General features: G+C 33.4%; 1 protein-coding gene across 4 annotated transcripts in view; it reads left to right on the top strand.

The window, feature by feature from the left end:
- The window catches only part of LOC136866602 (serine/threonine-protein kinase GA29083), a 351399-nt gene extending 339972 nt beyond the window's left edge, over positions 1-11427 (top strand). Inside the window, exons 11-12 of one of the 4 annotated variants that reach the window (XR_010859568.2) lie at positions 7398-7514; positions 11119-11137. Coding sequence is in view for 2 of the 4 variants with exons in the window: in XM_067143720.2 (XP_066999821.1) it covers positions 7398-7490 (93 nt within the window). In the remaining 2 variants the exon portion in view is untranslated. Of the gene's footprint in view, positions 1-7397; positions 7530-11118 lie in introns of those variants that run through there. The other 3 variants (XM_067143720.2, XR_010859569.2, XM_067143719.2) reach the window with 3 other exon arrangements.
- Positions 11428-12110: the final 683 nt, after the last annotated feature.

Raw genomic sequence — 12110 nt, 5'->3', positions numbered from 1 at the left:
TTAAAGACTCTTGGTTATGGGTACTCGATTTATCAGAAATTTTTGTAATTGGTCTATTTAGCCTTGCGTTATTCTTAAGGTTATTAAGTTTCTTCTCATGTGTTGCTTGTTTTTGCTCTAGTATATTGAACAGTTTTTCCGCGAGTTTAGTTTGGAATATGTCCCATTGAGCTTTGGAAACTAAGTGTGCTGTCTTAAGGTGTGCCTCATATAGTTTGTTATTCAAGAAAGATTTTTTCTTGTATAACAATCTTATTTCATTCTTAAGCCACATTTTATTTACTTTGATTTGGGTTTTCGAGTGTTGAGGAGATTTACGGTGTATTTTTTTCAAGTTGGTTTTGAGAAAATTCGGAGTTAAATTGTATGATAAACATTGTTTCAAGAAGTGAATGTCTTTGCCCAATTTTGCGATCTTTATTCTTAGGCCCATGTATTGATGGGCTTTAAATTTTGCTTGGTTAGCTTTGTCATTGTAAGTTAAGAACTTCATTTTCCCATATTGAACTGAGATTCACAATTAGAATTAAAGAAGGTTCAACCTATTCAATACAAAATGTGTTATACAAGGTGTTCACAACATATTATTATTACTAGTACCGGTTTCGACGCTTAATGGCGTCATCATCAGCTAGTAATCACAAAGTGGGCGGAGTACATGTCATAAAAGTTGTGTAGATAATACATACATTGCAAAATAGAAATGATAGGCTGTTTTCTCATTAAAAGCTAGAAGAATGATGTGTAAAATATGGTGATATAATATAACACATAGAGGCGTTGTAGTCTAATGAGGCAAGTGAGTATTGTACAATAAAATTGGTCTGATGAATGAGAATAAAACTCTTCATATGATAATAAAACGATGCAGTAAAATTGTCCACTCTTCTATTGTTGTTCAATGAAGACATATATAAATCCAGGTCCAGTGTTGTATGTGGTTGGCAAGACCATCAAATATTTGTCTGAGGCCGGGACACCTGACGTTGAGAGGTTGAATAAGGTTGATTTTTAAGGTTGTCTCAGCTCAAGGTGGGTGGTGAAGCTTAAAAGGAAGAAAAAACTAAGTTAATAAAATGGATAGCTAAAAAATGGGATCGCGGCCGAATATGATAGGATATGAGACTCACCTTGTTTAGCATGCTGGTTGTATGTTGCGAGAAGAGTTGTGGACGAGTGAGATGGGTGTGAATTGAATTGTGAATTGTGAATCTCAGGTCAATATGGCAAAATGAAGTTCTTAACTTACAATTCATTTCATCTCATTAACTCCTCTTCAGAGATTGACGTCAGGAAGGGCATCCGGTCTTAAAAACCCGCCACGACAGATTCATCTCACCTCATACCCGACCCCATAGGGAAACTGGACAAGGGTTGGACAAACAAAAATGAAGTGTTGAGGAGAGCTAGAGTTGAGTACAAGCTGGCAGCAAACATCATCAAAGACGGAAAAACAGCTTATTTAGGCCATGTTCTAAGAGTTAGAAAATATGGGTTTCTACACGTCATATTAACAAAGCAAGATAGTGGGCAAGCCCTCGCTGGTAGACCACCGATGTCATGGCTCCAAAACATCAAAAACGGGACTTGCATCAACACCAAACAACTCTTCACGTTAAGGGGTGCTTTCTCAAGGATGATCATCAATGTCTGGGGGGGCCGGATATGGCACTAGAAGAAGAAGCAAGAAGAAGAACAGCCCTTTATTTATTTATTTATTTATTTATTTATTTATTTATTTATTTATTTATTTATTTATTTATTTATTTATTTATTTATTTATTTATTTATTTATTTATTTATTTATTTATTTATTTATTTATTTATTTATTTATTTATTTATTTATTTATTTATTTATTTATTTATTTATTTATTTATTTATTTATTTATTTATTTATTTATTTATTTATTTATTTATTTATTTATTTATTTATTTATTTATTTATTTATTTATTTATTTATTTATTTATTTATTTATTTATTTATTTATTTATTTATTTATTTATTTATTTATTTATTTATTTATTTATTTATTTATTTATTTATTTATTTATTTATTTATTTATTTATTTATTTATTTATTTATTTATTTATTTATTTATTTATTTATTTATTTATTTATTTATTTATTTATTTATTTATTTATTTATTTATTTATTTATTTATTTATTTATTTATTTATTTATTTATTTATTTATTTATTTATTTATTTATTTATTTATTTATTTATTTATTTATTTATTTATTTATTTATTTATTTATTTATTTATTTATTTATTTATTTATTTATTTATTTATTTATTTATTTATTTATTTATTTATTTATTTATTTATTTATTTATTTATTTATTTATTTATTTATTTATTTATTTATTTATTTATTTATTTATTTATTTATTTATTTATTTATTTATTTATTTATTTATTTATTTATTTATTTATTTATTTATTTATTTATTTATTTATTTATTTATTTATTTATTTATTTATTTATTTATTTATTTATTTATTTATTTATTTATTTATTTATTTATTTATTTATTTATTTATTTATTTATTTATTTATTTATTTATTTATTTATTTATTTATTTATTTATTTATTTATTTATTTATTTATTTATTTATTTATTTATTTATTTATTTATTTATTTATTTATTTATTTATTTATTTATTTATTTATTTATTTATTTATTTATTTATTTATTTATTTATTTATTTATTTATTTATTTATTTATTTATTTATTTATTTATTTATTTATTTATTTATTTATTTATTTATTTATTTATTTATTTATTTATTTATTTATTTATTTATTTATTTATTTATTTATTTATTTATTTATTTATTTATTTATTTATTTATTTATTTATTTATTTATTTATTTATTTATTTATTTATTTATTTATTTATTTATTTATTTATTTATTTATTTATTTATTTATTTATTTATTTATTTATTTATTTATTTATTTATTTATTTATTTATTTATTTATTTATTTATTTATTTATTTATTTATTTATTTATTTATTTATTTATTTATTTATTTATTTATTTATTTATTTATTTATTTATTTATTTATTTATTTATTTATTTATTTATTTATTTATTTATTTATTTATTTATTTATTTATTTATTTATTTATTTATTTATTTATTTATTATCCCAATGAGCTATTAGCTTAGGAGAGGGACTGCCCTTTAAAATTTTAGTAACTTGGTTCAACAGCAATATTATCTTTGGTGGGACCACAGCTCTGACGAAAGATCGTCTGGGCCAGTGGATTTTTATGGCTTTGTTTGCTGCAGAGCCGTCTTGACTTTGTTTATGTCCATTTGAACGATGTGTTCTGTTATTGTTAGTCTTGTTGTCATTGTGTTTGGGATTGGTTTGTGGGTGAATTCTTTAGTTGAGATCTCTTTGAAGTAGCTTTACCAGCATTCTCGAGCATCTTTCTATTTTACCAACAAATGGTCATTTTTGTCGTTGCAATTTTCTGTATCTAAATGAGAATGAAAATGCTACAGTAGAAATCAGTTGTAGCTGAACAAGAATATAAAATGGACCATAACAACTTTCATTCCAGAGAACTGAAATGTTAAACATCTGCTCCCCGTTCCCAAGAATTAGGGTGGAAAATAAAATCCTATACCAAAGAACAGTGGCTGTGTGAACTGACACTTCCAAGGGAACAGTTTGCATTGGACCAGATGTATTTCAATGAAACTTGGATGAAAGATCAATTAACATATCCTAAATTGAACATTATTAATCATTTTGTGGTTGGTAGCAGAAGTGCTTTTTTTTTTTTCCTGCTGATATGCAACGGTATGCAGTATCGGCACCTATTCTCCATTAAAAAAAAAAAGAACTGTGATTTACTAACAGAGAAATTTACTATAAATATTCTAGTAGATAGTACTGTTCATGAACTGAATTTTCGGTTTTGATTATCGCAAGCTGATACCATGCTTGCATATTTTGTAGGCTTCCTAGGATGGTAACGCAGCTGGAATCGGGAATTTTGTGTTCACTCCCGATTGTTTCCAGTGTCACATAATCAGTTCTATATCTGCTCTTCAAAATGCAGGTGTTCACACTGGTTTGAATTAGTCTACTGTAAGTTAAATCAGTGCAATCATTCATACCAATATAAATGGTCCGTTATTGGACATTATAAATTCTCCAGCTTACTCATTCCTGGTTGCCAGCGTTTCGCCCCCATGTGCTAAGTTGGGCTCATCAGTTGGTACATTCGGGACAAATATTTCAGGTTCCCTATGGCAGAGGTTCCAGCTATTACGGATTATCTGTAATTATTACGGGTTTCTCCGTTTACGGTATTACGGTCAAAGGGGAAATTATTATGGAAAAGTGACATTGTCGCGAAAAAAATAATTTCTACGGGAAAAAGGAAAAAAATAGTTTCAAGGATTACTGCTCAATCCTTGTTGTTTCAATGCTTGTGAGTTGGCAACAATACTTCAATCATCACTTCAGTTTGCTACCCGTGAGCATTGTGAAATTCATTGTAAAGGAAGGAGCTGTAGGTACTCTGCTCTTCTCCACTATAAAATGTAACGTATTATTGCAGTATCAAGTGTACTTGACAGTAACTCTCCCACAGAATGAGTTTTCAGTGTTAATAGGAAAAAACTAAAGGAATTCAGACCTACGTTAAGAACATCTACACTGAAATTACTTATTGTTCAGAACACAAAAATGTCATGACAGGGGAAAGGACACATCTAGAAAACCCACATTGCTGCTGTTTGCAAAAAAAAAAGAAAAAAAAAGGTATAAAGAATGTTTTATGACAGAATTGACTGATATTGTGCAACTTTTATTGTATAATATGACATAATTTAGATTAGATTTCTATCAAGAAGGGAAGAAGCGTTGTCATTATCGAGGAATGATATGGATTTGACTCGAAAACTTTCTGATGGGAGGTGGGGATTACTGAAAAGCCCCTTCAAAGGTTGGCACCTCTGCTATGGGAATCAACATCTATAGCATGTGATGGCCAAGCAGGCATCAATTTTTGGTAATGAGATAAAGTCTCTCATAGTGCATTGGCACTGCTGGTGGCTTCAAGTAGCCTACGCAGTGGCCTTCACGGTATGCACTAGCCATGCGTCTTGGCGGGTGTGCTATGTACCAACTGATGAGCCCAACTTAGCGCACGGGGGCGAAACGCTGGCAACCAGGAATGAGTTACCTGGAAAATTTATAATGTCCAATAACGGACCATTTATATTGGTATTATAAATTTACTCATTCAGGACAAATATTTCAGGTTCTGTATGGGATCAACATCTATATCAGTGCAATCGTGTTCAAAATGAGTAAAGTGATGAAGGGTGAAAAAGTAGAAATTGTCAAATTTACTTTCGATTCTGTAAAACACACAACTAGCACCGAAAATACAGGCAGGGAGTATTTAAAGATAAAAATTTCATTGTTCCGTATTGAAATTTTTAACATCAGTGAAGAGTATCACGAAGACCAGAAGTCCACGGAGTCGAAAGGCATCAGATTCTGATATCGACTGGCCAGAATGTTGGACATTTTTGCAAAAGAAGTAACAAAAAGGCTTCTGCAGGGGAAAGGAATGGGTGGTGACGTTGAGGGTATGTGCCAGTGTATGTTAGAAGTGTGAAAGTTGCTGTAATAGTGCCTAAATGGTGAGTACTGGCACATTTTTACACAGAAAAAGAGCATTGCGTAGTGGTATAATTCAAGCTGGCACCACGATGTAGGGGTAGTGTGCCTGCCTCTTACCTGGAGGGCCCAGGTTTGATTCCCGGCCATGTCAGGGATTTTTACCTGGGTCTGAGTGCTGGTTCGATGTCCACTATTACTATTGAGGAGCTGTCTAATAGTGAGATAGCGGTTCCAGTCTAGAAAGCCAAGAATAACAGTCGAGGGGATTCCTCATGCTGACCACACAACATTCTGTAATCTGTTGGCCTTTGGACTGAGCGACGGTCGCTTGGTAGACATTGGCCTCTCAGGTCTGTTGCACCATGTAGTTTGGTTAGTGGTATAATTAATTACTAAAAAAGTGGTTGGCTGGCTCGGAGCAGTTAGCTGATGATGAGGTATGCACTTTAGAAATATACTGATAGTTTTTAAAGCTACATAAAACCTGCAATCTTTATAAAAATCAGTCTCCAGTGATAAGAATCGAGGGCTATGAAAAAGAAGCAGCAATCCAGAAAGGAGTGAGGCAAGGCTCCAGTTTGCCCCCCACTCCTGCTCTGTTTCAGTGTTTACATAGAACAGGCGGTAAAAGAAATCAAAGAGGTATTTGGAAAGGCCATCACAATATAGGGAGAGGAAATTAAAACCCTGGGATTTGCCTATGATATTGTTATTTTATCTGAGACTGCAGAAGGTCTGAAAAATTGCTGAATGATATGGACGAAGTCTTGGGTAAGGAATACAAGAGGAAAATACGTAAGTCCAAAATAAAAGTAATGGAGTGCAGTTGTATGAAGTCAGGTGATGCAGGTAATATTAGATTAGGAAATGAAGTTTTAAAGGAAGTAGATGAATATTGTTACTTGGGTAGTAAAATAACTTACGATGGCAGAAGTGAGGAGGACATAAAATGCAGACTAGCACAAGCAAGGAAGAGCTTTCTTAATTTGCTCAGTTCAAACATGTACCTTTGTAAATTGTAAAACAAAAATTGTAATGTGTTAGTTTTCTATAAATGTATAAGTATAAGAAAATAAAACTGACTGTTTACATGGAGCGCAGTATAAATCAAACAGGAATATCTTGGAAAGGTCGCTTTTCTTGCAATTACAGAGCTTTTTTAATTTTTCACTGTACCAAAAAGCAGCATTTCGCTGAGTAGCAGAGGAGATCTTCGCAATGACAATCGGACGTCAGCGTTCCCTTGCTGCATAGTGCGTTCGCTCTCTTGCTTCACTGTGACGTGTGCTTGCTACGTAAACTGCCTGCATTTACGTGACGCCAGCTTCAATGGGCGCCCAGCAGATTGTTTACTTTATTGACAACTGTATCAAATGTTATATTTCTTTCATTTTTATGTGACACCATAATTCACCAGGGAAAAGAAAAACGCAATAATTTTGCATTATATTCCTATAAGAGTTTTATTTCTTCCTGGATAGTTGGGAACAGTTCTTCATCAATAATTTTGCACCATTGTCTTTACATGATTGGCATGCTTTGTTGTGTGGTACTTAACTGGTACAGTGGCTACCAGCAATTATGTGTCATATTGGTGCACAAAGCCATGGGCTGATAATGTTGTTGTGTATATTTCCTGAATGTGACAAGTTTTCACATACCATTAACATTTTTTGAAAATTATTCAAAATACTACCATTTCTGCTACAATTTATTCATTGCAGGAGAGTCAGTTTCAATCTGTAGGCCTTGCTCAACTCCTTTCTCGAGATGGACTGCGTCAGATGAGTCATCGAGTGCACCACTACACCAAATAGTTTTGTTACAATGGTAAAATCTGAGTAAGTGTTCTGTATTTTTGATCTCAGCCACAGAGTGTGTGACATTATTTTTGAATGGAAAGTGGAGGATTTGGCCTGATCTCAACACCCAACAATCCTGAGAGCTTGTTAAAAAAGAAACACCTTTTGCTTTTTCCTCCCATATGGAGTTGTTTTTATCATCTTCTATGTACCAAATATCTTCTCACACTACAGGTAGGATGCAGTTGCATAGTCAGATGAAATTACAGTCTGGTCACTCCTTGAAATCATTGTTGGTATCAAATGAATGATCCACATTTTACATTAATTTCTACTTCCTGAAATAATACTTGTTTTTGTAGCGTAGTTTTCCAGTCTGTTGGAAACAAGATATAACTTTGTAAAAGCCAGACTGAGTGGCTCAGGCGGTTGAGATGCTGGCCTTCTAACCCCGTGGCTCAGTCCGGTAGTATTTGAAGGTGCTCAAATATGTCAGCATCGTGTTGGCAGGTTTACTGGCACATAAAAGAACTGAGGGACAAAATTCCGTCAACTAGGCGTCTTAAAAAACTGTCAAAAGTTCTTAGTGGGACATAAAAACAATAACCCATTAATTTTGTGAGAACACTACAATATGGCTGAAGAAAAAAAAATTAATAACATTATTATATTTATTCAAGAAACTTCAATGGCAGATCATCCTTTGAAGTTAATCACCCAAATAATAGGATTTAGTTCTATGCTTTGAGCAAGCTGTACTGGAACCTCTTATGTAGGTTCTGTTACACATCCTCAGTTTGTCCTTCTCTTTCTTTGCAACTGCATCCCATTCCTAACGGGTTTCAGCACTTTACACTTCTCTTCATTGTAATGGCTTTAATTTCTACAATCTTCCATTTCTTCATTGTGCCAGATTTCTGTTCTCAAAAACTGCTTTTGTAGTTTCTCCACAATCTTGAGATGTTATTTTGAGATCTGCTTTTACTTCCTTTCATGTTCTTTCACATTTTCTTCAAAAGGAGTACAGATTAAAATGGGTCTTCAAGCAGTGTTCGACAGCAGAAACCCGGCACAATGAAGATTTGTAAGATTTTAGGAATTAAAGCCATAATATTGTAGTATTTATTGCTGAAACCTGCCAAGCATGGGATCCACTTGCAAAGAATGAGAAGGATGAACTGAGGATGTTGAAAGAAGAGGCTAATGATGAGGAGGTTTAACATTTATACTGAAGTCATTCAGTGTGATGCTACACATTTTCAAATTAGGACACCCTTTTAAGTTGGTTCTGTAGGAGAGAAAGTATTTTACCAGAAGTATTAGTATTTGTCCTCATGTGGTATATTACCCTTACTCTAAGTTGCCGACATCCTAGATTTTGTAATACAGTACTGTATTCAAATCAAATGTCCGAAGGTGTCCGGGATAACGATTGTCCCGTATTTTATCATACTCTTAACCACAAAAGAAGTATGCAGTGTTTCCATCTCTCATGAATACCGAGTTTATTTCTTTCAAAGAATTGGTTTTCTTTCTATGGTTTAAGATTCTTTAGCCTAAGTGTTCGGTGATTCTTCAGCCTAGCAGATATAACATATAATACCAGACTGAGGTAGTCAGAGTCCATCTCATGCTTGTCCCATTTAATTGATTTCTGTTATAGGGGAAGATGGAGCCTTCAGTTAAGGTACCCTGCACCTATAATTATAGTGCCTTTACCGAACTCGATAGCTGCAGTCGCTTAAGTGCGGCCAGTATCCAGTATTCGGGAGATAGTGGCTCGAACCCCACTGTCGGCAGCCCTGAAGATGGTATTCCGTGGTTTCCCATTTTCACACCATGCAAATGCTGGGGCTGTACCTTAATTAAGGTCACGGCTGCTTCCTTCCTACACCCAGGCCTTTCCTATCCCATCGTCGCCATAAGACTTATCTGTGTCGGTGCGACGTAAATCAACAAGCAAAAATGTATATATATATATATATAGTGCTTTCAAACACTGGCGTGACATGGCAATTTTCATGGTGTTGCTGGTTCGAAATAGCTAGTCAAGAAGAGGATTAAGTTCTTCTGAGCATTCGACTTATGAAGAAAAAATCCTAATACAATAACCAAAGTATAGAATTGTACGAAACAAAGAATAGTAATAATAAATGTGTGAAAAATTACCTTAAAGTACTATATTTGAAGATCTGCCAGAAGTTGTGTTGCACCCACTTGTACTTCGATTCATTGATTTGTTTCTTTTCTCAGCTTAATTGTATTTTCTGGTGATTTTTATGAAACAACGGATGCAACATTATTTTGAGAAATTTTATGAAGCACGCATAGTACATGGAACTATCGATATTCTTGATACTATCTTTGGTCTAGGCTTTTTTTTTTTTAAGAAAAGTGAACATGGCCAGCAAAAGAAATTGTATTTTTTTTTTTTTTTTTACAGTCACAGTGATTCTTTAGTTTATACCATGATACATTAAAATATCTTTCAGTCAGACGTTTGCAAAATTACATGAAATTACATCACTATGGAGTTAAAGGTAAGCAGCTTGATATTCTGAGGTCACACCTATATCATCATAAACAAGCAGAAGTGGGAGGCATGAAGTCATCTAAACTTTACGTTATACATGGAGTCCCACAGGACTCAGTGTTAGGACCATTTTTACTTTTGGTGCTGATAGATGCTCTAGTTTACAATGTGGGCTCTACAGCCAGTTCAGTATTATATGCAGAAACAACTTTCATAATCTATTAGTTCAGGAGTTGGTCTGCCATTCAAAATATTGCTTTTGTCACTGAATGTACATGATCCTAAGGAATGGTTTAAGAGTCTCTCTGTAAACAGTCACAATCATAGGAGAATACTTCTCCAATCAGTTTAGAAGCCATGCTTGTGGAGTGTAAGGGAAGGAAGAAAAAGACAGCTTGCCTTTATCTCTCACCAGCAAATGATGCATGACTCCGAGCGTGACACTCTCGCACCATGGTGCTGAATGTCACTGACATCCAGCCTGGGTGAGCTTACAGTTGAAGTGCTATAGGCAGCGTGGACAAAATCTGAAACATTGAAGATGTTTCGTGTATGTAGTATGTATTTAATGTTAAGAATTAGTATGTATCAGTTCAATTCTTCAGCCCCAGATGGCAATCGTATCTTTTGACATGTGTTATAGGAATCCGGTGGATTTAGATTGATGATAGAAAATACAAATTATGTATTAAGGAATGTACCTAATTTCTATTTTTCTGTATGTTGCCAGCGGCAACACCGGTAGCATAGACACCACATCCCTGCTTTGAAGTATGTCTTAAACATAATGGATGTAGACAATTAGGGTTTTTCATGTTTTTATTCCCATCAGTTTGAAGAAATGAACTGAAAAAAAGTATGAACGAATTTGTTGAACAAGAGTGATATGAACTTCTGCCGACAGATAAATAGTGTGTTATGAAGCATCAATGTCATGTTTTATATATTGAGGTTCAACTGTATCCAAAACTTTGAGGCCTATTGTATTTAAGCAAAACATTACTTAGATGATATGGAAGTTACTTTACACTTTGTAAGTCATATTTGGGCATGTTTCTTGTCACCCAGCGAGAAGCTAGACTGCACTTCTGTCCTGTATTTTGATTTCAGGTATCTGGTTACCCTGCCCTTACTGCTCCTCAGTATTTGGATGGATTCTTCTGGAGCATACTGTGCCTTTTTCTTAACCTTGTTTATTAAATGTCTTATGTGAGGTAATGCACATGTGTAACAGAACCTATAAAGGATGTTGCATTAAGGCTGGGTCAAATTCTGACTATGATCTGCCAATAAAGTTTCTTCAGTAAATGCTGTCATAAATTTTTTGTTGTTATTAAACTGTTTTCTTTTACAGGTGTGCTGTGGTGTTTTCATAAATTTGTATTTTGTGTTCTACAGACTGAAAAACGACACTTAAAAGAATGGCTTCACTCTTAACAAAAATCTTAGCGAGTTATTTGTAAACAAAAAGGTGCAGTAGTGAAGCCTAACAGATAGCTGTGATTTTTGACAATAATTCAGGGTTGTAAATAGCACAGAAGCAAAGCAAAGCAAAGTCATATCCCTTAGAGGGGTGGAAGGTAAAGGCTTCTACTGTCCGTAACCTCAACACTTGGTGGGATAGAGTGGTTAGCTCTATGCCCAGACACCTTTGTCCCAAGTAGTTAACCTGGTACTCATTTTTGGTGTAGGCTGAGTGAACCTCAGGGCCATGTGCTCCTCCGGAAGTGGAAATCTTGTTTCTTAAATTTTTCAACTTCCTGATGGGGAATCGAACCCACGTCCTTCCAGGTGAACTGAGTACACTTTTACTGCCTCGACCAGGCAGCCCTTGTAAATAGCACAGAATGTTTTAAAATATCCTTTCTGTTGTCCTCCAAAGATTTGGTACTCACTACAAGGCATGTACAATGGTTCAAGCTACTAATTTATATGGCGATTGATTATAATATTAGCAATGAAAAGGATGGGTGCCCATAGAGCCCATTTGCGGCCCTAAGAAGTTCTGAAAAATGAATCGGGTACTATGAACATATGATGTAGCGGAAGTTAATGGAACGTTCATTCTGGAAGCGACAAACAACATTGTGAGTGTTGATGTA

Source organism: Anabrus simplex, chromosome 3, assembly GCF_040414725.1.
Source record: "Anabrus simplex isolate iqAnaSimp1 chromosome 3, ASM4041472v1, whole genome shotgun sequence".
In the NCBI taxonomy this organism is placed as follows: Eukaryota; Metazoa; Arthropoda; class Insecta; order Orthoptera; family Tettigoniidae; genus Anabrus; species Anabrus simplex.
The sequence above is the reverse complement of the archived record's forward strand: the minus strand, read 5'-3'. Positions and strand labels throughout refer to the sequence as shown.